Genomic DNA, 26,547 nt, shown 5'->3' with positions numbered 1-26,547 from the left:
AGGGACAGTTTACAATATTCCAGGCAAACTTTTTTAGCAGATGTATGAGTTCTGTGGAGATGTACATATCTTCGAGGTCTCTGTAAATAGATAATTTGTCAAAGTAGCAAAAAATGTCTTTTTCTTTAGTTTTCGGCTGTGGTCCGGTCGATGCATGTCAGAGTTCCCGTGTGTCTTCAAGCGTCGTAAAGCCATGGAAAGTGTTTCGGAGAGTGCTTCTGAAATCAAAAGTTGTCTGTATGAAGACTTCGAAGAGGCCCGAAAAGCCTGGAGTGGTCAGGCACCTGGCCTTGAGGTGCGAATTCCAATACAAGATCTAATGGATCCGGTAGCACAATATGCCATGAATGCGGTCATCTTGTTTTTCCCTGGCAAAATGCCCGTTGCACAGGATGTCGGACAAGGCTGTCCGAGGTGTTTATTTTGGTGCTCGGAATTTCTATGAGGTGCTACTGGCAGATACTGAGGCTAGAAACCTCCTGTTGGAGATGTCTCCCCTCTTTTCTGGCACGCAGATGACTCATGTTTTGCACTTACAAAGGATTATCAGAGTCTTATTCGTCACAAATGTCCTGTGTGGGTGGAAATTGTTGATTTTCCTCGCACATGGAGGCATTTTCTCCCTTTGTTGGACTTGGCAAGGTGATTTGCCCTCCGAAATTGGACACGAACACTAACAGGTTTTGCATTCTATGGGATACGGATAAGCATACCCCGGATGAAATTATGGCGGATTCAAGGGATCCTTGGGTGGGCAAGCGCCCTTTTAAACTCAACTGGAGAAAATTTGCTAACTCCTGTTTTTGATGCGGTAAATTTGGTTACATGCAATCTGAATGTCCTGAACCTGTTTTGCAACCCCCTCTTTCGGCTGTTCCTTCCTCTACCCCTGCCCCTATAGGCAAATCTGTTGGTGAAGCTAAATCGAATAGAGTCCCTGCTATGAAGGTGACTTCCAATGCAAATAAGGGGAAAAACAAAAATCCGCCGGTTGTGGATGTTGGGAATGTAAATGCAGGGAAGGGGAAAAATGTTGCGTCAACTGATGTTGGCTCGTGGATGATACCTAAAAAGACAGTGAAAATTCATACTCCACCTTCGTCCCGTAATTATGTTCCTTTGGTTAACGCCAATAAGAATGTATCATTTAAGCAACTTCCTTGCAATGATAATCGCACGTTGATTGACGCCTGGGAAAAAGCGATGCACTCTTATAAGGATGTACTTGTGGGAGAGGCTTCCACTTCTCAGGCAGTTTCTATGGACAAGTTTCCTGCTTTGACTCAGCGGATGGGTTGGATAAAGATGTCCATATGGGCATCTCGACTTGATCCCTGTGCTTTTGCCGTTGTAAATATGGTTTCCAATGCACGGTCGCAATAAATGCATTTCATATAATGTGTGTGGGTTATGTAACCTTGATAAATGGCGACTGACCTGGCACTATGTACATACATGTAAGGCAGATATCGTGGTTTTGCAAGAACACAATCAGCATGAATTTGCTGGTCAATGTTCTTATTTTGCAGGTTACTGGATTGCATATGCTGGTTTGCAAGATTACTCGGGTTTATTGATGCTGGTTCGGCATGAGCTTCAACCAGTTCTCTTATATAATAATCGACACGGTCGTTGGATGGTGATTCAATGTTTGTTGAACGGTCAGGTGTATGAATTTGGAGGCATTTATGCATATACATCATCTAGACAAAGGGCTGCTCTATGGCAAGACATCTCTTCTCGCTCATGGACCTCGAGTGCATTCCTTTGCGGTGATTTTAATAATACCCCTAAGATGGCTGATAGTATCACTGGTAAGAATGGGATAATCTCTTTGCTTCTACTCAGATGATTGATATATGGCGGCATTTGCATCCAAATGCCTCTCGTTTTACTTTTCAGCATGTTGCCAACTCTTCTTATCGAGCGCGGTTGGATAGATGGTATTTGCTTAATTTGCAACAATATGAGGAATTCGTATGTGAGGTCAACATCGATTACACCTTGCAGTTATCCGACCATTACCCAGTTTTGTTGGATGTGAGTTTTGGGTAGACTCGTTGTGATCGGGCTCTTCCCAAGAAACGTCTGCTACTTGTTAACAATGCTTATCTCACACATGAGGTTTTTCGTGACATGATTTCTAAGGTTATTCCCCCTCTGCTTACTCATATGCATCTTGATCTCGATGCCGCCTAGTATCGCTTTGTTATGAGGGTGCAAAGTGTTATGTGTGACTATGGCAAGCATTACATACAGTGTACTCGAGGGAATGTCAAAGATGCGAAGCATGCTTGTCAACGATTGCAAGCGTTGGCTAATTTGCGGCCTCTGTCTGATTCTGAGATGTTGGAGTTATGTGAAGCTTTGGTGCTCATTCAGAGCAATGACAAGCAAAAGCTTGCTAAATGGCAGTGATGCGTGCCCGTCATCAGGCTTTCATGGATAAAGGCTATGCTTCGAAGCAATTCTTTAAGCGTTTGCATCATTCAAGGCTCTCACAGGCAATCAAGCGGGTTATGCTTTCCTCAAGTGTTTGGACTTCTTCAAAGCAAGAACTTGCGGATGCCATGGTTTTGCATTATCGACAGGTGTTTGCTGCTCCTTCTCAGGCATCTTTGGTTGCTTGCCATGCGCGTCAACTGATGCTTTCTTTTGTTACTCCAATCATATCCCCGCAAGATGCATGTGGCCTTGAGGACCCCTTCACTGCTTCAGAATTGTGCATTGCTTGCTTTGGGCCGTTGGCGATCTCCACGATGGGATGGGCTTACTGTGGAATTTTTCCTCTCCTTTTGGGAGGCTCTTGAGCATCCACTGCTTTTCATGATTAATGCGGCATGGGAGAAACAGGATTTGCCTCTATCTTGGAAAGAAGGTTTACTTAAATTGTTGCCTAAGCAAGCGCTTTGTGAGCAATTTTCTCACTGGCGCCCGATTACTTTGATGCCAGTGGTTTATAAGATATTGGCTAAGATGTTGGTGCACCGCATTAAGGACCATCTTTTTGCAGGACTCCATCAGGCTCAATATGGTTTCATTCCACGTCGCCAGATTATGGATAATCTGGCTAATGTTTTAATTGGCATGGAGTATGCTAAGTACACTCAACAGGATGCGCTGGTTATGCAAGTTGACATTGAAAAGGCCTTTGACACTGTACAGTAGGACTTCATTGCCGCCATGATGAGGTGCCTAGGGTTTGGTCCTAAACTTGTCAATGTGGTTCATTTTTTTTATGCATGTAGCACGTCTTCAGGGATATTGGAAGGTGAATTAACTGAATCCTAGTCTCTTGGTTGTTCGGTCAGGCAGGGTTGTCCCCTTAGTGCTCTGTTGTATGCTATTGCTACTCACCCGCTGTTGACTCATCTTGATCACTTGACCTCTATTGAGTGTCTTCATGGTTTGTGGTTACCTTCGGGTCGTGCATTCGTTGGCCAAGCTTACGCTGAGGATTCGTTGTTTATGCCCCGTAATCAGCAGACGGATGTCAAGGTGATTATGGAAGCCTTGGAACTTTTTGGCATTGAGGTTGGGCTTAGAGTCAACTTTTGTAAATCGAAGCTTCTACCTCTTCGTTCTTGTGATTGGCACAGTCTGTTGTGGCCAGGTGAGATTGTGTCCTCAAATGTGATCACTCTGCATTTGGGTTATCCAATTGGATGGAATGTTACTCACTCTCAGAAAGTCAATTGGGTTATGCAATGTTTGAATGTCAAATTGCATTACTGGAAGTTATCTACTTGGCCCTTGCATGTTCGTCTGCGAATTGTTCAAAGTATCCTCATGGCATATATTCAGTTCTTTTTGCCACTGATGCATTGGCCTCGTCGATGTCTTGATTCTCTTATGTCGGACATTATGTTCCATTTGTGGCAGACCCATGCTCTGAAAAAAGTCTTACGCTTGATGTCGATGGAGAAGCTTTGCACTCCTAAACGTCTTGGTGGACTTAATATCTTGGATTTGCGCAGGCATGTTCTTGCGCGGAAAGCTATGTTGCTGCCTACTCTTGTGCAACAAATTCAGCCTTGGACTCTGATGTTTGCATTTCTCGGTCAGCATGTTGTAACTTCTGCTTTTGGCCATTGGCAACCCCTCTATCTAGGAGGTGGTTTTTGGCAAGATGGAAGGACGCATTCCTGGATGTCCTCTTGCTTCCACTTTAGTCTCTGCCTGGAAAGAGGTTACGATGCATTTATCGTGGAATCCTCAGCAGGAAGGTGATTCGATCCGTTTGGAAAGTCTCCATTGGAGCCGGGCATTCTCTCTTACTTTGGTCGACCGCTCCCCTCGTCAGGCTTACTTTCTCTTTGGACGTGGCATTCGTGTGGTTGAGGATGGCCGGATATACTTTTGAGTTCCCCTTTGCTGCTCGCCATTTTGGATTGGGCATGCATTACCGTCAGTTTTGGAGAGAGCTTCAACGCATGCTGCTCGACTTTTTGCCTGTTTCACCTTTGCCTGATGGTGATCGCATGTATGATTGGGCCCTGCGAGAAATTCCTTTTTGAGATATTTCTGCAGGTTGAATTTATGCTCTTCTGCTACCACAACCATGGCTTGATGGTCATTGTAATGCCCTTTGGCGTATGCATAAATCTAACCTCTGGTGGAGAAGGCTCCTCTCTGCCTTGTGGAAAGCCATTTGCCTTTGAAAGAGCACCTGTTTCTTTGGCGCTGTTTGCTTGGAGTGCTTCCTGTTGGCACTTTTCTTCGGGAGCGTCATATTCGTCCTTCTTCTTGCATTCGTTGCTCGACTGCAGAAGAGGATATTTGTCACTTGTTGTGGGATTGATGCGTTACTAGAGACTTCCTTCGCCGTGTATCGGCCTGTATGCAACTCCGTTTTCCTGGGGTTGTCTTTCACAAAAAGGTTATGGGCATTTGGTATTTTCCCACCGACACTACAGCGTTTTGCGGTCTTCTTTATGTGACTCAGATACTGGGCTTATTGGACCTTGTGGAGTCAGCGTAATGCTTACATGCTCCATCGGACTCATGCGCACCCATTCCCTCTCTTCAAGATTTCTCTTAGGCAATCATTACGGTTTGCTTTGGAAGTTGGTGATATCACCTTAGAGATACATCAACTTTCTTATGAATGTTTTTAGCTACTCTCCACAGCTGAGTAGTTCTGGGCTTTTCCCCTTGTATATGATCCTTTCAGTGGGTTTTCTTCGCTTTGAGGTTTCCCACATGTAAATTAATCAAATCGAGTTACAAAAAAAAGTGTGTGTGTGGTGTGGTGTGTGTGAGAGAGTGTGTGTAGTGAAAATTCTGCGCGTGAAAATTCTTGCGCGTGAGCAGTTCGCGAACACTCCTGCGCGCTGCTGCAGCCCACTGCACCTGCGCCAACGGAGGTAAGTGAGTGTGTGTGTGCGTGCGTGTGTGTGTGTGGGGAAGAGATTCCTGCGCGTTCCTCAGCTTTTGGGCGCCCCTCGGGCTGCGTGATCTGCTCATCCGTGACCTGCTGTAGCAGTTAGCACTCAGCCCGACGCATGCGCAGCTTAACCCTACTGTGGGCTCGCCCCCTGTCAGTTATTGAGCGACCTGCTGCATCCTCAGCCCCACTACAGTTAGTGCAGTCAGAGCAGAACATAACAGTTAAGATTTTGCAGGCTTTAAAATTTGCACAGTTTGCACTTGTACAGGCTTTTACCTTGCAAGATGTATATCCTCTGTAGCTGATGTATATATCTCTGCTGCCTTCGTGAATAGATAAAAACAAAAATACAAAAAAAATCTTTCGTTTGGTTTGGGACGTGGTCCGGTTGCTGTATGTCAGAGTTCCAGTGTGTTTTTAAGCGTCGTAAAGCCATGGATAACGTTTCCAAGAGTGCTTTTGAAGTCAAAAGTTGTCCGTATGAAGACTTCGAAGAAGCCCGAAAAGCCTGGAATGGTCAGGCACCTGCCCTTGAGGTGAGCATTCCAGTACAGTACCTCATGGATCCGGTAGCATTCCAGTACAGTACCTCATGAAGAAGCCCGAAAAGCCTGGAATGGTCAGGCACCTGCCCTTGAGGTGAGCATTCCAGTACAGTACCTCATGGATCCGGTAGCACAATACGCCAAGAATGCGGTCATCTTGTTTTTCTCGGGCAATATGCCAATTGCGCAGGATGTCGAACAATGCGTTGATTTCTCTCTTAAACGCCAGGCTATCCAAGGCGTTTATTTTTGTGCCCGGGGTTTCTATGAGGTTTTACTGGCAGACACTGAAGCTAGAAACCGTTTGTTGGAGATGTCTCCGCTCTTTTTTGGCACGCTGATGACTCATGTTCTACCATGGTCACTTACGAAGGACTATCAAAGTCTTATTCGTCATAAATGTCCAGTGTGGGTGGAAATAGTTGATTTCCCTCGCACGTGGAGGCATTTTCTTCCGTTGCTGGCTGCTCAGCTTGGCAAGGTAATTTGCCCTCCGAAATTGGATGCGAATACCAATAGGTTTTGCATTCTTTGGGATACGGACAAACATACCCCGATGGAATTATGGTGGATTCAGGGGATCCATGGGTTGGCAAGCGTCCTTTTAAACTCAAATGGGGAAAATTTGCAAACTCCTGTTTCCGATGTGGTAGATTTGGTCACAAGCAATCTGAATGTCCTGAACCAGTTCTACAGCCTCCTCTTTCGACTATTCCTGCTTCTGCCCCTGCCCCTGTAAGCAAATCTGTTGGTGACGCTAAATTGAATGGAGTTTCTACTATGAAGGTGATTCCCAATGTAGACAAAGGGAAAAACAAAAAGCCGCAGTCTGCTGATGTTGGGAATGTAAATACAGTGAACGGCAAGAATGTTGGGTTAGGTGATGTTAGCTCATGGGCGGTGCCTAAAAAGACAGTGAAAATTCGTACTCCAACCCCCTCCCGTAATTATGTTCCTCTGGTTAATGCCAACAAGAATGTATCGTTTAAGCAGCTTCCTTGCAACGACAATCGCACGTTGATTGATGCTTGGGAAAAAAGCGATGCCTTCTTATAAGGATGTGCTTTTGGGTGAGGGCTTCTACCTCTCATGCAGATCCTATGGACAAGTCTCTTGTTTTTACTCAGTGAATGCGTTCTGGTATGGATGTGGTGGATGGAGATGTCATATGAGCATCTCGACTTGATCCTTGTGTCTCTCGCTGATGTACATATGATTTCTAATGCACAGTTCTATTAAATGCACTACATACAATGCACAGTTCTCCCCATAGTAAAGATTCCTGTAGGGTTTCTGTCGCGAAAATCCCCATTTCCACCTACGTTTTTGCTTCCTCTATTGGCGATCACCTACTGGCTGCCAGCACCAGCCATTACCGGACATTCTAGTCGTGGAAAACCCCTCCAGATCACTTGCATTTTTTGCTGCCCCTTGCGTTTTTGGGGAGCACCTGCGTTTTGTGGTGAAAAACCTTGCGTTTTCAGCAGAGGGGGGCAGCGCCAACATCAGCCCACTCAGATCTTTGCCCCACCGGCTCAACATCCAATGCCTTGCCGGCGAGAATCCCCTTCAGATCTTCAGATTTCAGCCATAAACACCTGCTGTTTTCTCTGTTTTCAGCCCACCTGGGGCTATGCCATTGATTCACCCCATCCGGTGGTGGTCCATGCAGTCTCTCAGTGAAGCTGCAATACACGGTATCTTCGACATCGGCTTGATCATTTAGGGCGTACGATCCTTGGGAGATCCATTTATTCCAGCCATCATTCAGCGGTTGCACACTCCGAAGGGGGTGGTGACTTGTGGTTTGCTATGGACACACCTATGCACTCATCTGAGGAGTTCACACGAGATATGACCATGCTCATGGCATATGGGATTCCGACATTCCCAGAGAAGACTCCACCATCGGTGGACAACACTTACCACTTGACCTCAACACGTCATATCACTTGCTTACACAGGAGCATCTACATGGACTCAGGGAGAGGATCTTAGATCTCTTCCTGGACAGGTTCATTGCTTGCATCTACAAACTGGAGTAGGACTTTAGTTCTTTGGACTCTCTTGGAGAGTTTACCTGCGAGATGCGGGGGATCAGGCATTCCGCAACTACATCCGGAGTCACCCGGAGCTTGGCTTGAATGGTAGTGCACTTGCTCTTCTACACTCCTGATCATTTGGATTGCTACTGTCACGTGACACATCCAACCCTATGTGTCTGTGGACAAGCTACAGTATGACAAGGGTTCAGTCAGTCCAGTCAGTCTAGATTAGAAGTGATCTGGCACTTTTGTGAGTCTATTCGTAGACCGTGCATGCCCAGTCACTTAGTGTAGATGCATATCTTCTGGTTGCACACAGCATGATCATAAGCATTCCCATCAGAATCCATCAAAATCAGTCAGGGGAATTTTCCAGTGATTTTAGCCTATTTTACCTATTTTTGACATTTTTCACTTGTTAATTTAAGTGACTTTCCAACAAAAGTAGGTAGGGCAATTTGGGCAAGAAAATATATAAGCAAACCAAAGTTAGCACTAAATGGCAGAAGAGACAACAAGAGCCAAGCTCAGCAGGCCACTTCTCAGCAAGACCAAGCCTTGGTGGTCCCCTCCAAGCAGCAAATTCCCCATTGCCTAGCGTTTTTCAACAAGGAACATCGCCAGTCATCCTCAGACACTAGCGCTTGCATCAGCATCGTCTTTCATCGCCGGAAGTCACAAATAAGCTAGCGTTTTTGGAAAGACCAACATCCCTAGCGTTTTTGGAACATAGCATCCCTAGCAGATCCGGCGCATGCAGTGATTTGCAACCCTAAAGACCAACAAGAACCATCCCTAAAAAGGTAACAGATTCAACCCCAGAAAGACCTCAGTTTTCAGCCTTCAAGATCATCAGTTTTCAGCCCTAAACCTGCATATTTTCAGCGACAAAGACCCACAGAAAACAGCCCCCAAATCAGTGTTTTTGGACTAGTCACAGATTTCAGCCCATAGCGTTTTTGGACAGCCGTAGAAAGATTGCAAATTTCAGCCCTTAGGTAATTTCAGCCCTTAGGTCGGTCTCGTCGTCCCCGTCGTCATAGCCGACATAGCCTAGACTTGCATCAGTCACATACGTTCCCATTGTACCAAATTGTGCAATCATAAGTAGACCACTCTCGCCGACGAGAGTGGGGCCTTTGGAGGAGGGTTTTACAACGTCTCCGGTGTCGTATCTCTCTTCTCTCTCTATCTCTCAGTCTCATACACTTGCACGCACAGTTGTCCATTCACTTTGTTGTGATCATAGCATTCTCTCATTAAGAACGGAAGGCTCTCCCTGCCATAAGAACAAAAAGAACCTTGAGCACAGTTCGGAGCACTCATCTTGAGCAAAGCGCAAACATTCATTCCGTTGCACCTTACATTGGTATCAGAGCTTTGGCAGTGTTCTGTATCACTCAAGAAAGAACCACAAGAATCACAAGAATTTTTTTTGCTTGTTGAGGTCGCACGAACCCAAGTTTACTTGGGCGTGTCGATTCCTAATCGTGTTTTTGAAGAGTGACAAGAAACCCAAGAAAGAAGGGCTTGTCCAGCCTCCCCTTGTGCCTCTTTTCACTCATTGAGAGAGGACAGTGCACTTAGCGGCCGGCCAATTGACGTGAGGTGGGAAAAAGCAACCTTTGTGTGAGCGCAAGGCCGCCAAGGGGTGCGCCCGCGGAAAAGAGCAGAACTCGAGTGAAGAGAAGATCCTTCTCAAACACAGATTGCAAGCGAAAGAAAACCTCAAGATCCTCAAGAACCCAAGACCCCCAAGAACCCAAGTTCCTCGTGAACTTAAGAACCCAAGACCACAAGAACCCACGACTTCAGTGGATGGTCATCACTCGAAGCGGAATGGATACTTCGCTTGGAGGTGATGAGCATGAGAGAGGCGAAGAAGAATTTTCCCCACCAGGAGGTTTTTCCGACCCTCCCCCTTCCCCATCTACGTCAAGGATTGCACTAACTCCTATGAAGGAGTTGCCACAATTGTTTATGGACAAGAAGTTAGACCAAAAAGCAGAAATAGAGCGTGAACACGAAGAAAAGATGGCAGCCTAGAGCGTCAAAACACAGAAAGAGTGGCAGCCATACATCGTGAGAACAAAGCAAGAGAAGCAGAATATAACCGCGAGACCAAAGCATGACAAGAGAAGAGCGATCAACACATGAAAGAATTCTTGCGACTCTTTTCTCAAGTTCATGCACAGATGCAAGAGATTCGAGAAAAGGAGACTCTCTCAATCTCTTCTTCTCCAAAGCAAGACACACATGATTTGCATGATGATTTGAATGATAATGATAAGCATGATGATTTGGATGACAATGACAAGCATGATGATTTGCATGATCAAGATGTGATTTCTCACAAGCATGTTGAGTTGCATGAAGAAGATGTGATTGTTCACAAGAAGAATGATGTGTTAGTTGATGCTTTTTCTAGCGAAGCTAACCTCGTTGCAGATTCGATCAATCACGAAGGATCGATCTTGGCTCTCGAGCCTAGGTCCAAAGAACCCCCTCAGGAAGAACCGATCTTGGCTCTCGAGCATAGGTCCAAAGAACCCTCACAGGAAGTATTATGTGTTCGCATGATTCATACGCACGCATTGTACGAGTGTTTCATTCGTGATCGTTTCCTGTATTTTAGTCAGCATCTTTATGTGATCCCTTTTCCTAGGCATGACATTGTATGTTGAGCAGGATTCACTCATGAATGAGCACGAATATAAGCGGATTGTTCATGAAAAGCTGAAAAGTATGTATGTAAGGAAGTCACATTCCATGTCTCTTCCTTGGCATGACACATTTGTAGAACGAGCACATGAAAGTATGAGCACGAAGCTTGGGCATTTCCGTTGTGAATTTCCACAGTTGATTGCTCTAGATCATAAGAGAAAGATTCGATCTCATTGTTGCGTGTATGTTGTGAACGGTTTAGCACTCTGTCTATTGGTTCATCTACATTGCATGCACAGTCTTTGAGGAAGACAAGATTTTTTCCATTCACTTTACATGGAATGGGTATGTTCATGTTTTTGTGTTGAAAATGATTTCAGGAATTTTCAGCCATGGAGATTCTTGAAGAAGAAAGAAGCAGGACTCTAGACGAAGTTGAAGCATCAAAGGAGCCACAGAAGACTTTGTGTCGCTTTCGGCGCGGCCCATAGAAGCGAGCGTTGCAGACCTTTATGAAGTTAAAGTACCGCACGACCACACATCAGAGTAGGCCGGCGAAGAATCCCTTCCAAGATTCCGGATGCTATTGGCGATCTCCCTCGACGCCATACAGTTTGGTACCATAACCTCACTTTGAAAAGGAGGGGATGTCACGTGACACATCCAACCCTATGTGTCCGTGGACAAGCTACAGCACAACAAGGGTCCAGTCAGTCTAGATTAGAAGTGATCTGGCACTTTTGTGAGTCTATTTGTAGACCGTGCATGCCCGGTCACTTAGTGTAGATGCATATCCTCTGGTTGCACATAGCATGATCATAAGCATTCCCATCAGAATCAGTCAGGGGAATTTTCCAGTGATTTTAGCCTATTTTACCTATTTTTGACATTTTTCACTTATTAATTTAAGTGACTTTCCAACAAAAGTAGGTAGGGCAATTTGGGTAAGAAAATATATAAGCAAACCAAAGTTAGCACTAAATGGGAGAAGAGGCAACAGGAGCCAAGCTCAGCAGGCCACTTCTCAGCAAAACCAAGCCTTGGTGGTCCCCTCCACGCAGCAGATTCCCCATTGCCTAGCGTTTTTCAACAAGGAACATCGCCAGCCATCCTCAGACACTAGCGCTTGCATCAACATCGTCTTTCATCGCCGGAAGTCACAGATAAGCTAGCGTTTTTGGAACACGGCATCCCTAGCGTTTTTGGTTTCAGCCTCAGCCTTGCAGATCCGGCACATGCAGTGATTTGCAACCCTAAAGACCAACAAGAACCAGCCCTAAAAAGGTAGTAGATTCAACCCCAGAAAGACCTCAGTTTTTAGCCTTCAAGATCATCAGCTAAACCTGCAGATTTTCAGCGACAAAGAACCACAGAAAACAACCCCCAAATCAGCATTTTTGGACTAGTCGTAGATTTCAGCCCATAGCATTTTTGGACAGCCGTAGAAAGATTGCAGATTTCAGCCCTTAGGTCGGTCTCGTCGTCCCCGTCGTCATCGCCGACATAGCCTAGACTTGCATCAGTCACATACGTTCCCATTGTACCAGATTGTGCAATCATAAGTAGACCACTCTCGCCGACGAGTGGGGCCTTCGGAGGAGGGTTTTATAACGTCTTTGGTGTCGTATCTCTCTTCTCTCTCTATCTCTCAGTCTCATACACTTGCACGCACAGTTGTCCATTCACTTTGTTGTGATCATAGCATTCTCTCATTAAGAACGGAAGGCTCTCCCTTCCATAAGAACAAAAGGAACCTTGAGCACAGTTCGGAGCACTCATCTTGAGCAAAGCGCAAACATTCATTCCGCTGCAACTTACAGCTACCTTCAGAGTTGCTTACACTCATCCTCGATAACCTTACAACAGACTTATCCCTCGACCTGGGCAGTAGGCCACTCCCAGCTCATTCACATTGAGAACCACACCGAGATGTGGTTTGGTGGCGTTGTTGGCGTGGATTCTGTTTTGGTTGATACCGGAGGATTGGAGGCAGGAGCTACAGGCAAGACCGTGCAGACAGATTGGTATGGCCTTTCCTCTTCTCAGAGAATCTTCACAGCGTAGACTACTCAATCTAGCTTCCCTACTTCTTCATATAGGATGATTACGGTGCAGACAGCTTGGTCTGACCACACCTCTTCTCACAAGCCTTTCACAATGCAGACTGGATGGCTTTCCCCTCATCTTGGATTACCCTGCCTACTGACAAGACACCATCCGGTGGTGGTCCGTGTTGTCTCTTGGTGACTGCTGTAGCCTACGGTAGCTTCTACAGTGCAAATTGATTAGTCTGATTTTCCTTGATTCGGAGGACGTTTAAGGCACCAATTGCTACATCTGGCCTTCCTAGAGTTTTACACAACTTAGCCACCTAGCCACACTGGGTCACAAGTTCATGCATTAACACGCTTTCGGTCATGCTCATGATGGTGTCTGGGCTTCCCCATTTTCTCCAAACCGTTTGACTACAAACACCACAGATCCTATTGGGCAAGACACTTGCAGGTCTATTGACACTTCTTTCACAACAAGGAGTTGTTTCCACACTCAGTTCGGGACCTTCATGCACCCTGTATCGGCGGAGTACAGCAGTTTGCTACACTGCTTGTGACGGCGCTTTACCATGGAGATCTCTCGGAGGTTGGGACGCCCTAGACTGCTGCTACACTCGCCGATTTCGCCGGAGTATTGTCCTTCAATGGACATGGCAGCAAACATCTTCATCATTTGCCTCACCTCTTCGGCTTCACGCGATTTGTTCAACATTCGGTGCTGAGAGGAGGTGTTAGACTTACACGACTCTACTGCTTCACAGGTCTAGGGCATAGTTATACAGCTACCTCCGGGCTGGCCACCCATAGTCTAGGTTGCACCTAGTCCGGCCGCCCGAGTTTGGGGCCAGCCGCCCACCTTTGTCCGGGCGCCCTCATATATTCCTCATATTTCATTGCCAGGGGGTACCCACTACCACACTATCTGGTCATTGTCTATTGGATCTTCTGCTCATGGTAGTCATGGGGGGTTAATCGCCCCCTCTTCACCATATCTTGCGTTTGTGGTCACCTCTCTCTCTCTCTCTCTCTCTCTCTCTCTCTCTCTCTCTCTCTCTCTCTCTCTCTCTCTCTCTCTCTCTCTCTCTCACACACACACACACACACGCGCGCGCTTCTGCACACGCGCACTCACATGTAGTTGTTGATGCTCTTTCTCAACGGCCCCAAGTAAATGCTATAACGAGCATACATCATCAAGAGTTGGAATCTCTACCCGAGATGTATCCTCACGACTCCGACTTCGGTGAAATCTCGCAACTACAAACTGGTACTGAAATTTTTCCCTAGTCTATTAAGGATGGTCATCTTTATTTTCATCAGGCTCTTTGTGTAGCACGACCGCTTAGAACAAAGGTAATGGATAAAGCACATGCTTCTCCTTATGCAAGACACAGAGGCATAATGTCCACAAAACAAGCCTTAGAAAGATATTTTTATTGACCAACACTACGAGCTGACATAGATACATACGTTAGAGAATGTGTACCATGCCAAAAGTCTAAGTATGATCGCCATAAAACTCGTGGCTTACTTCAAGTATCGGTACCCTAGCAAAGTATTGCCATAAATTTTATAATGGATTTGCCACGAACCCCGAATGGAAATGATACAACCTAGACTATTGTAGACGAATTCAGTAAGCAAGCTCATTTCATTCCAATAAGAAAGACCATCAAAACTGATAACATGGCCAAGATCTTTTTGGCCCAGATTTTCAAGCATCATGGTATGCCCAAAGCGATTATCAGTGATCGCGATCCACGAATGACAAGTGATTTCTGGCCAGCACTTTTTACCAATTTAGGAACTAAGCTAAATTTTTCTTCAGCTTATCATCCTCAAACAGATGGACAAAGCAAAACCGCTAACTCCACAGTCCTAAGACATTTTAAAGTGCTATGTGTCAGATAATCAACTAGAATGGGAGAAGTATCTAGCTCTTGCAAAATTTGCCTAGAATAACATTATACATTCCTCTACAGGAAAAGCTCTTTTTGAGGTTATTTATGGCAAACCACATCTTCCCACAATCCTTCTCACCAAGTATAAGATACTCGCATCTGATGAATTTGTTCGAGACCTAGATACCGCTTACACACAAGTGAAACGTGCTATCCTTAGATCTCAAGAAAAGCATAAGAAAGCAGCAAATAGACATTGTCGTGATCTCAAGCTAATTGAAGGACAATTTGTTCTTCTCAAGTTTGATAAAGCGCGACTTAAGAAACCAGCCAATCGAAAAGGGAAAGTTGTAAAACTTTCCAATAGATATTATGACCCGTTTAAGATTACAGAGCAGATAAATGACGTTGCATTTAGATTGGATCTTCCAGAGACTTGAAAAATCATATGAGCCATCTACCACCTTTCATTGGCAAACCTCCTGCAGAACCAGTTCAGAAGGTCCCCCTGAAGTAGATGAAACTCACGAAATACTTCTCTTAGCACATACCATTCACGATCAGGAATGCCAACTAAGTTTGGAACAACTCATCATAAGTACTTAGTAAAGTTTAAGAATTACTCCCCTCTAGATGCTCAGTGGATGACAGAATCAAAATTGCAAGACTTTCCAGACATCCTACATCAATATCATGAAGCCCTACAGTTGAGGACAACTATTTAGAAGCCAAAGGGATGTAATATTTTTAGCTTACGGCTATAGATAAATGAAAATGATTTTTACGCACACAGGATGAATTTATGAATTTATTGATACCAATTAATAATTAAATGAACGAATAAATTTTTCGGTGCAATGTGCCATTCGGAAATTCGTCTGTGTCTGTGTCTGGATAGTATGTTAATTAGAACAGTAGCCAGACGCAGTGCAGAAAAGTTCAAAACAAGCACATGAATAAAATGGTCTCCCCATTTCGCTCAAAAAAGCTATAATTTGATATTTCTGCGGTGGCCACCCAAGAAAGTGGCCGGCTGGACACAGTGGAAATACATCCCGACGGGAGTTGGCAGACTGAGTCGGAGAGACATAAAATTGGCCGAGTTATTAATGCTCCAAATTGGCCAGAAAACCGGGTTTCAATACTCATTTTTAAGCGTAAGGTTTGACATCTTTAAACTAAGTGGTCGGGCCAATATGAAAGGGGCCTAATTTGATAAAACATTAAAAAAACTGAACTCCTAGCGTAAGAAAATTGAAAAAACAGCCAGCATTTTGCTCTCTCTCTCTCTCTCTCTCTCTCTCTCTCTCTCTCTCTCTCTCTCCTCCTGCTCCCGCGCCCGCTGCCCATACCCCCGCTCCCTGCTGCTCCCGCCCCCCTTGCGTTTGTTAAATCTCCCTCTCTCTTTCTCTCGCTCCCTGCTGCTCCCGCTCACGCCCCCCCCCCCCCTGCTCCCGCACCCGCTCGCGCTGCTGCGCCTGCCATCCCTGCCCCCGCTCCCTGCTGCCCGCACGTGCTTCCCCCCCTCCCTGCTGCTCGCGCCGCTATGCCCCTACCCCCGCTCCATGATGCTCCCTCGCGCTCTCCTTGCAATTCCCCAACCTCACACATAGAAAGAGAGAGAAAAATTACGTAGAGACAAAAAAAGGGGTGAAAAACTCGATAGAGAGAGAAAGAGGGGGGAAAATAGCGTAGAGAGAGAAAGAGGGGGAAAAAGTTGCGTAGAGAAAGAGGAAAAAAAAAAGAGTAGCGGGGAGAGAGAGAGAGAGAGAGAGAGAGAGATGAATAGCGTAGAGAGAGAGAGAGCCTCTGCCCGCGTAGAGAGAGGAAGAGAGGGGAAAAAAAACTCTTCACTTTTGTACACCTCTTCCTCTCCTGTTGCAGCCTTTCAATCGTGAGAAAGCAAAATGGCAAGGATGACCCTGTGGAGGATGCCATCCAACAATGCAAAGAAGAATTGAGTAAGTCCATCAGCAAGATCAACCGCCACATCCTAGGTACTTTTAATGTACTCGAAGCGCGCCTGGCAGCACAGGAAAGCACGATACATACACTCGAGGAGCGCGTGAAGGCCCAAGATTAGGAAATCGCACTACTCAAGAAAGAGCTTGCAGAGGTGCGATCGCAGAATGTCCTCGAAGACGGAGAGCTTCAACCCTCAGTAATTGAAGAGCTTAACACGATTAAGGAACAAGTGTGGGCCATCAAAGAAGGTGGGGAGCAACAAAAAGAAATGACAACCTCGTGGGTAGATGTCATCACAAAGACCCAACAAAAAGCAGAAAAGGCCGAAAAATGGATCGAGATTGTCAAGAAAGGAAAAGGCAAGGAAATAACCCCCACCCCCACACCAACCATCATCAACTTGACACTAGAGGAGGAGCAAAGGAGACGTGTGCGGGCCTTCCACGTAAGGATATGTGGCCTAAGAGACCAAGATAATGTGGATGAAGAGGTGAAAGAACTCACGACTCTGGTAGGGGTCAATGAGCAGACGCATACAAGGGCCTGGAAAGTGGGCACTAAGAAAAGTGGGAGCAACGGAGAAACCTCGAAGGAAAGGGCACTCATTCTCCGCTTCCCCTCCATGGAAGCGAAGAAGGACTTCTTGAAGAAGAGACCGATTCTGAAGAAGACTCCCATCTTTCTTGGAGATGACCTCACCCTCTCGCAGATTGCTCATATGCAAGAAGTAATGCCGGAAATTAGAGTAGAAAGGGAAAAGGGGAAGATTGCGTTTTACAGGGATGGAAAGGTGGTGATATTGGAGCGACGCCCCGCATGACGGTGCGAGACCTATGGGACCACACTAAAGATGGCAACCTGGAAATGTAATGGGTCACTCTGTCTTGCTGTAGGGGCCTTCGAGGATAGCTTCACAGGGAGAGACATCATTTTCTACTCTGAGACGCATCAAGCCCCTGGGCAATCCATGCCAAAGGTGAGCGGATATAGATGGGGGAGAGCTTGCAGACAGGAGACCAGATCGGAGCATCGAGGAAGGGACTCAAGGGGAGTGGCAATTCTATTCAGGGAGGATTTGCAGCCATTGATATATATAGCGCACAAAGATGAACAGGCTAGGTACATGTGGGTGAGGCTCAAGGCAGAGATGGGCAGATACCTCTACACTGCTATCTGTTACTTTCCTTCGAGTACGCATCACCTAGAGGACAATCCCCCTTTGCTATTTTGCTTAAGGAGCTGGACATTACAGAGATGGGTCTATCCAGACTATCACAAGATGAGAAATACACTGAATAATGGCAGATACTTGATAGATATGGGAACCGCACATAGATTGGCCATTTTGAATGGCCTGCAAAGATTTTCGACAACTGGAGGTTTTATTTGCTTTCCACACCGACACGGTGCTAGCACAATGGACTATGTTATGGCCACTAGATGAACTCACTCAAATACTGACAGAGACGCTCCATGATGCAGCATCAGAGGCATACCCCCATAGCCAGCCAACACGGAGACAATCTGGGAGCATGCCCCAGAACAGCTGGTATGATGAGGAGTGTAGAGAGACGAGGATCAAATTACATAAGGAAGTGCTCATGGGAATTACCACACATAGACAGTCATTGATTATCTTTTGCCGCCTAGTGCGAGGAAAGAAAAGGGCTTACCTATCTTAGCTAGAGCGGGATCTGTATCAGCTATTTATAAGTCGGGACTCAGGCTAACCATGGAGGCTATTCCACAAGCATTCACCCCCACCAGCGGTCACCTCCACTGAGACATGGGGGAATATGCCACATGTCTCTACACAGCATCAAGTCAACCACCTCCGCCGGCCCCACTAGAGACACGCCCGAAGACATGTTCTTTCTTTACCGCCTAGAGGGTAAGGAAAGCCATTGACAGGATGAAGACAAGGAGAGCACATGATCATGATGGTCTGGTAGCAGAGCACTTCATCCATGCCAGAGATATGCTTGCAGAGCTCCTGGCTATGATGTTTAATCGAGCCATGTATGAAGGCTTCCCTGAGACTTGGAGTATGTCTACGATTGTGCCTATTTTCAAGTCAGGAGATCCCATGATTCCCGGGAATTATCGCACCACCATGGTTGGTCACACATTAGCTAGGTTGTATGCATCCGTTCTTGAGCGAGAGCTCAGTAGATGGGCAGAGCGAGAGGGCATAAGAGCACCAGGGCAAGCAGGATTCAAGAGAGGTTTCTCCACTCTTGACCAGATTCTGACACCCAGTGCTATTATTGAGGAGGGTAGACACCATGGCAAGAGGATCTATTGTAGCTTTGTGGATTTCCGCAAAGCTTTTGACACAGTGCCGAGAGCCAGACTTATACACAGACTACAGGACATGGGTGTGCCTACAGAGCTGATATGGGGTATTCTAGCTCTATACGAGACAGTGATGGGGCAGGTACGCACCACTGAGGGAGTGTCTGACATGGTCCACTCCACTACTGGAGTAAAGCAAGGATGCCCCCTATCCCCGACTCTTTTTGGGATGTATGTGGATGAGTTTTCGGACTATGTAGAGCGCCAAGGAGACACGGGAGCTCACCTAGCAGGGCAATGGATTCCGTTGTTACTATATGCTGATGATATTGTGTTGATTCCTGACTCTCCAGAGGGGATGCAGCGTCATATGGATGCTCTGCATACATTTGCTCGTGACAGTGGATTGTCTGTCAACCTGGGGAAAACCAAGGTTATGGTGCTCAACACCACACCACAGTGGGTCAGGAGGTCAGCACCCACATTTACGTATGGCTAGGAGACTGTGGAGTACACAGATGCATATACTTATCTTGGGGTAGTCTTCGGTGGACCGGTGTTTTCACTAAGGAGAGCATCAGAGACTAGACTGACGAGAGAATATGCAGCTTTGGGAGGACTAGAGAGGATGTCTTCGCAGGTTGAGTTTCAAGAACCGCGAACAAAGCTCTGGCTTTTTGACACTCTAGTGACTCCAGCTATGCTCTATGGAGTTCAGGTATGGGGACCCTTAGTAGACCACCATGGGAGATCTGGCAACACAAATGGATGGAGATGTATAAAGAGGCCTCTGGTCTCTATGATCGCTAGGATGATTGAGGCCTCCTCAGTGCCGCATGAGGTTATCCGAGGCGAGCTAGCACCCCCCCCCCCCCCCCCCATGGTGGAGGCATTGACCATATCAGTATCCTTTATGCACGGTCTATGGGATCTCCACAGGGACAGATGTGCTCGGCTTGCCCTGGAGTCATCTCGACAACTAGCTCTACAAGGCGATACAACATGTTGGTATGGACAGATGACAGCATGGTTTCAGTCGCATGGTTTCAACATAGATAGATTACCTCCGTTTCAATACTCCCCGGATGCACCCTCCCTATCTCTCACACGGACAGAGATCACCAAACTCATGCGCCAGGACCTGATTCAGCTAAATACCAGGAGCCCTTGGGCACGAAGATGGCCTTCTATAGAGAGCATCTTCTCCAACTCACGGAGGAAGGCTTTGTGACTAGGCCTGCATACATGGATACGCACTTATCTCATGGGATAAGATGCGCTATTGGGCAGATACGCACATCCTCACATCAGCTCCAGATCGAGACTGGCCGATTTCGAGGGGTGCCAGCAGGAGCCAGGATATGTCACCTATGTAACTTAGAGCCACAGACAAAGCTGCACTACACGTCATTGCCCGACGTACTATGAGATACGCGGCCGCTTCCACTGCCTGCTTAAAGAAGGTTTCGGACCTTTTTCTAGAGTCATGAGATACAAGTATCAGAGATGCCTCGGATTGTTCCTGCTAGAGCTGCGCAGACTTAGGGAGAGCTTGCTAAGGACATCAGAGGAAAGACAGTCTCAGAGACAAATCACAGAATTCTTTACACCACCCAGGGGAGAGCCAGAGAAGCAGTCATTACAGCAGATCTCACAGCCCACCCATACTAGAGGTACGCTGCTAGATCGAGCCATTGAGCTAGGCAGGTCAAGCCACCCACGACCTCGGGGGGTCTCTCACCACCGACAAAGGCTGCAACAGAAGATACAGATCACTCTAGCTCGACATGCAAGACGCCCAACCAGAGAACTGACCATGGAGGAGGTTGATGAGATCCAACAACGACCGATGAGAGATTTCATTTGAACCCACTAGCGCCCCCCTTCCCCCCCCCCCCGTATCTCATCTCAATCCCGAATCAACTTCAGATTTATTTCCTTTCTCCTTAGTGTTTTAGGGTTAGCTCTTTGTAACTCTCTCTCTCTCTATGTAACTTTGTAATTTCCGTACTCAGACATGACATCAGATTCACCAATTGTAACTTTTGGGTCTCATAGGTCATTCTGGCCTTTGGAAGACGTTAATATAACATTTCATCTCTCTCTCTCTCTCTCTCTCTCTCTCTCTCTCTCTCTCTCTCTCTCTCTCTCTCTCTCTCTCTCTCTCTCTCTCTCTCTCTCTCTCTCTCTCTCTCTCTCTCTCTCTCTCTCAGAAATCATAGGCAAGGCTTATAAGGAGGAAGCGCTACTAGTTTTGGACTCTTGGCAGCAGTCTACACAGACACAAAGAGCCTCCTCTCTCACCTCTCAGTTCAGCCTACTTTCTCGCTCCTCGATGATTTCCTGTTCTGGTGTTGTCCGTGAAGGGCGCATAGAGGCCACAAAATGCGCGGCGAAGGTGTAGGACAGCCCATAGAGCTTGTGTGTGTTTTTGCGGGGAATAGACACACTCAGACAAGCGCAATACTAGCTGCCCACAGAGATTTCAGCACTCCGACAAAGTCCAGAAGCAGTTTTTGCCAAGAAGTATTCATGTGGGTACTCCCTACGCAAGCAGATAACAGTAGAAGCTTCTCCCGCATAGGAAATTCCATTACGAAGCAGACATAGTCGTTCTCGGCTACAAGTATGATGAATCTCAGCCAATAGGATTATGAATTCATGCATTTTTACGCATCAAAAAAGTGCTTGGGACACTGAATACTGTTCCGGGTTCTCGTGCTTGTAACAGTTCATAAAATAATACAAATCTTTTTCAAGGGGCTGGTCCTCCCTAGTGCTGTGTCAATTTTTTGCATTGCTTTCTCAATTTTATGTCGTGCAAAATCCCACGTAAAATAGTAAATTAACTTTAAAGTAGTAAGTGCACGCTTCTGTTTTTGTGACAACAGATGTGAGAGGAATCAGGGGCTGAAAACGCAGATCTTGACGATGCCGATGATGGACACCAATGGGAGCACTAGATGCGGCCAGGGAATGGCTGAGGAGAGGCTCGATGGGCTGCCAAAGTACCGAACCACAATAGGAATGCTAGTGAGTGCAGATCTGAGCCATTTTTGGACGACGAAAAGGGCTGAAATGTGAAAACACTAGGGCTGATCTGTTGGAGAAGCTATCGCTAGGGATGATCCGCAGCATATGAGCAAAAATGCTAGGGCTGCAAGCTGATCGGAAGGTACTAGGCTGATCTGGAGCAAAAACGCCGAGCTGGTCTGCAGGCTGCAAAAACGCCAGGGCTGATTTGGGCGCCAACTGCTCTAATGCCCAAATGCTAGTTCGGATGCTCCCTTTATAGGCAAGAATTGGCTATAAGAACTTATGAAGGCTTAGGTAGGGCAAAATTGGAAGACATATCATAAAAATAAATCATTTTACTTGACTTCGGCTCAGTTTCTGGGTGAAACTGTCTACCCAGAAACTGTCTCATGTTTGCCCACTCGGGAATTTGATTGACACAGGGATGGCTCGTTGGATTCCTCTGACCTTAAACTGCATGCACGTCATGCCAGATGTCCCCCCATGGTGTAACAACATCTGTCAAAAAGCTTGTACAATCCATTTATGCAAGAGAGTTCCAAAACCGGAAAACCTAATCTAATGGACTCGTCCGAACATGCAAGTCCTACGAACAAGCTCACAAAATTGTCGGTACTAATCCCCCTAGGATTCTAGACACTCCTATATAGAGATAGGTGGAAACCTGGCTCTAGAGGTTGATGAAGCATGTCCACGTGGCACACAAAACCATGTGCATGTGACAACGCATCAGTGTGGATTTCAGATGAGTTAACACCAACTCAACTCAAGAATAGAACCAAGGAATTGGCTAAGTCAGAGAAGCAAGGAAGCACAGCAACTAGGCACTCTATAGAGGAGGAAAAGCCATCATCAGAGACTTCAAAAGTCTACCTCCTTTTACTAAAGCTTGGGCTTGAACTTTCTTAACATCTAGTCACATTATGCACATGGTGATTCCATTGTTCTCATGAGTCATGAGAGCTTTTATTTAAGGGCACATGCACTTTCTTTTTCTGTGATACCCAAGGTGGAATGTTATCAAGATGTATCTGATTTGTTTTATAGGTCGAGTTCAGCCTTCAAAGGACGTTAATAGCTCTCTCTCTCTCTCTCTCTCTCTCTCTCTCTCTCTCTCTCTCTCTCTCTCTCTCTCTCTCTCTCTCTCTAGCTATGAGGACTTGCGATCACAAGGGTACACTCACTTTAGAAGGGCTTTCTCTACCATTGACCATGCATTCATCTTGAGGTGCTTGATTGATCAAGCGAGTTTGTGGAAGAGAGAGTCTACTCTTGCTTTGTGGATTTTTGAGAAGCCTTCAACAGAGTGCCATGAGAGAGGATCTCCAATTCCTGCAATCATGGTATACCATCAGGCACGACATGGGCCATATGAGTACCTATTAGGGATGACTTTTGTACGCACAAGGGTCCTGCGATGAACCTTGGGAAGACCAAGGTCGTGATCTTTCATACCTCAAGATAGGGAAGGAGAAGTCAGGTAGAGGTGCTCACCAACTATGTATATCTGGGGTTCACCGCTACACGCTTCACTATGGGATCCATTAGTGGACTCGGTTAAAGAGGCCATAGGTCCTCGTGATCACATGTATGCTACACAGCAAACCCGCAGTACCCAATGACATCATCCAAGCTAAGTTTGATGCACCATCCATGATTGTAAAGGCTTTGTTTCAGACCATCTGCCTTGTAGACTAATGCAGAGAGAGATATTCCCGTACCATTTTGTCATACAGAGCTTTCGAGGCATCAAGACAATTGGCTGAGGCAGGAGGCAGAGGTCATGCTTTGCACAGGTCCACAGAGGTTCATGCAACAGGGGTTGGACATGGCCCACCTCCCACCATTCCAGTACAACAGGTATGCACGACATATCCCAAAGAAACCGCCTTTTGAGGCAGGACCTCTGGCAGGCCACAGCTCTACACACGAAAGACATGAATCGCACCCAAGGAGCCCCCTACCTCCAAAGATGCTATAGTACAGAGTTCAGTTCGTCAGCTTCCACCTTTGCCTTCTCTTGCGGCAATAAATTTCCAGATGGTGTCCATGTCATCTGTTGCAGGTGTGTTAGGAATCCTCCCCTCAGGAGACACCCCCCTCGTGGAGGTGCAAGCCGAAAAGCTGTGCCCCTTGACCTGAGGGAAAGGTAGGCATAACTGGCTGGCCTAGTTATGAGAGTACTTCAGTGATTCCAGCCACAGCTTCAAATCAGTCCTCACTCCTTAACTAACACTTGGGAGATACAGGAAATCCAGGAGATGATAAAACTCTAACAATCATGAGCATCACTAAGTCAATCAGCTTTGTTCATCTATCTCCGTGCCTACTTATTGCATTTTGATAATATCAGAATCTTCATCGCCGTAGATCGAAACACAGGGCACAGAACAAAAAATGGTAGTCCACAGAATTAGAAATCCAATCCCTACATTGTAAGGTTGCCCTCTCTTAAGAATAGAAAAATTGAGTAAAGGCTTTTCCATACCACATCTTCTCCAGCTTTCGAGTCCACCTGCTGTAGTGACCGGGGGTCAGATGTCCTGCGCCTAGGAGTAGATGGTATGCGTTGAGCTAGAGGTGCTGATAGAGAATGTCGTCTTGATGCCGAGACACAAGAAATAGCCTCCAAACCACCAGATGAACGAAGACCACTGTCCTTGTGCACATTCACTGTCTTCATAGGTCCTTCAAACGCCGGCTTCTTTTGGTGCGTGTCCTTTGGCGAAGGAGATGTTGGACCATCAGATAATTTGGCCAGCTGTCGTGCTGGTCGAATAGGTGACCTAATGTTAACTTCAGCAGTGGCAGCCAGGGACGGGAGTGCTTTGGAATGCTTTTTTGGTTGGGAGTCAGATTTAGATTTTGAGATGAGATTGCAATGGGGGTTGCTGTTTAGATTGCGGCAAAATGCATTCTCTGATACTGTGTTTGGAGCTCTTGTTAAGGAGGAAGATCTGGATGTCAACAATTTTGAGCTGCGTGTTGCGCTGGTACTTCGGGGTGCATTGTCTCCTGCTCGTAAGTTGCTTGTCCCAATTGCCGGAGATGGGGATCGTCGAGTACCTGGTCCTGAAGGTCGCCCCATTGAAGGAGCGCTTCTAGCAACAGATCTCGTAGATGGAGCATCCTTTTTGCCCCCACCCATAATGACCTTCGACATCACCACCGCATCTACTAACCGCTCTCCTGCTGCTGATGCTTTATCTGCCCTTGCCATGTTGAGCTCCCGGCTCCTCTCTTCTTCTGACAATGTACCACATTCAATGCCCTCCTGCATACGAGAGGGGTAACGATCCATGATAAGATCACATGCAGAGGATTTCCTGCCCCAAGCTCGAATAACCACGAAAGCAGCAGCGCTTTGTCGGCCAGCTGAGAGTGTACTGAAGCTGCCAGCAGCCAGAGTGCCTTTCTACATGGTAAAAAGAACTGGAAGAATTTGGGTTCATCTACAAGTCACCTTTTCTAACCAAAGATAGACAAGACTCGAGTGATAAATCACGAGGCCTGCCCGTGGAAGGGACTCATTAAGGACCACCTAGACGGTCATGAAAAAAAGTTTCCTCATCTTGCATGAAACCTTAGCACTATCAAGCACGGGGTAGTAAATCCATACTATTATAATCCCCACCCCGGCCACGTGGTGCTCTCTCATCCATCCGGTTGCCCCTCGGCCAGTGTGCTCTGCAACACGGCAAGTCAGGTGACAACATGCGAGCGAGAGAGAGAGTGAGTTGCCGCCGCTAGAGGAATTTGAGGATCTGCAAGAGTTCCTTCCCGCACCATTGCTTGAACATGTGTTGTCCTTCGTACGTGGTAAGCAGGGCCTCTATGTCGCTCACCTATCCCACCTGGTAGTCCTTCCTCTTAACCAATTAGTCATTGTTGGCATACGATACACGAACGCATCATCAAATCACGAGGATGATGATGACGACGAAGAGCTTTAGCTACACGAAGGCTAGCAAGATGAGGCCATGCCAAGCCATGGTTGGAATTGAGAGAGCAAGTGAAGGCAGTGCTATCCAAATTCTCGCAAGCCACTTATGTCATCGTCCAAGGTCTCAACTCCCGCTTGGGAATCGGTGATGACAAAAGGCAGGACGTGTTCAACATGGACTGCGCAAAGCAAATCTTCTGATCACAATTCTCGACTCACATCTCCTTGCTAACCCTCCCCAAATCCTCCAAAATCACAAATCGCCACAAGCGCTAGGCTTTAGTCCTCGGTAGCCACTGCCCTGCCCTCACCCACCCGGCGCTAGATAAATAACAACCTCATTAGCCACCACGCTGCCCTCACCCACCTCCATCTCAAGCTCATTAGCATGCCACGTTGTCCCACGTCTGTCTTTTCCTACTCTCTATGTGGCTTTGTGTGTCCTCATTGACCCCGGCATCGAATCCTTCTCACCACCGCACCCACTTTGGTCCACCTCACTATCTGTCCTTGTGCATGCCTTGTAATGGAAATGGCCTATGAACTTTGAGAATAGCGGAATTAAGAGAATTAGAATGAGCATTTTTGTGAGACTACTTTGAGAACATATAGGGTGAACTTAATGGTAGCAACATAACCATGGTACTTAATTAACTTGGTATGAACAATACTTTTGCAAGAGAGAGAGCTTATAGAACTTGACAACAGTT

The 26,547-nt window shown here is 46.5% G+C and overlaps 1 protein-coding gene across 2 annotated transcripts in view; it reads right to left on the bottom strand.

Moving 5' to 3' along the window:
* LOC147463770 (187-kDa microtubule-associated protein AIR9-like) overlaps positions 1-25,340 on the bottom strand; it is a 203,495-nt gene extending 178,155 nt beyond the window's left edge. Inside the window, exon 1 of one of the 2 annotated variants that reach the window (XM_086490765.1) lies at positions 24,383-25,340. In XM_086490765.1, the coding sequence (XP_086346891.1) occupies positions 24,383-25,195 (813 nt within the window). In that variant the 5' untranslated portion in view covers positions 25,196-25,340. The remainder of the gene's footprint in view (positions 1-24,382) is intronic. The other variant, XM_086490756.1, reaches the window with a different exon arrangement.
* Between the last annotated feature and the right edge of the window lie 1,207 nt (positions 25,341-26,547).

The sequence above is a fragment of the Adiantum capillus-veneris genome, chromosome 2, assembly GCF_014529385.1.
Source record: "Adiantum capillus-veneris isolate H3 chromosome 2, ASM1452938v2, whole genome shotgun sequence".
NCBI classification, from domain to species: domain Eukaryota; kingdom Viridiplantae; phylum Streptophyta; class Polypodiopsida; order Polypodiales; family Pteridaceae; genus Adiantum; species Adiantum capillus-veneris.
Note: the sequence above shows the minus strand (reverse complement) of the source record. Positions and strands in the feature narration are given on the sequence as shown.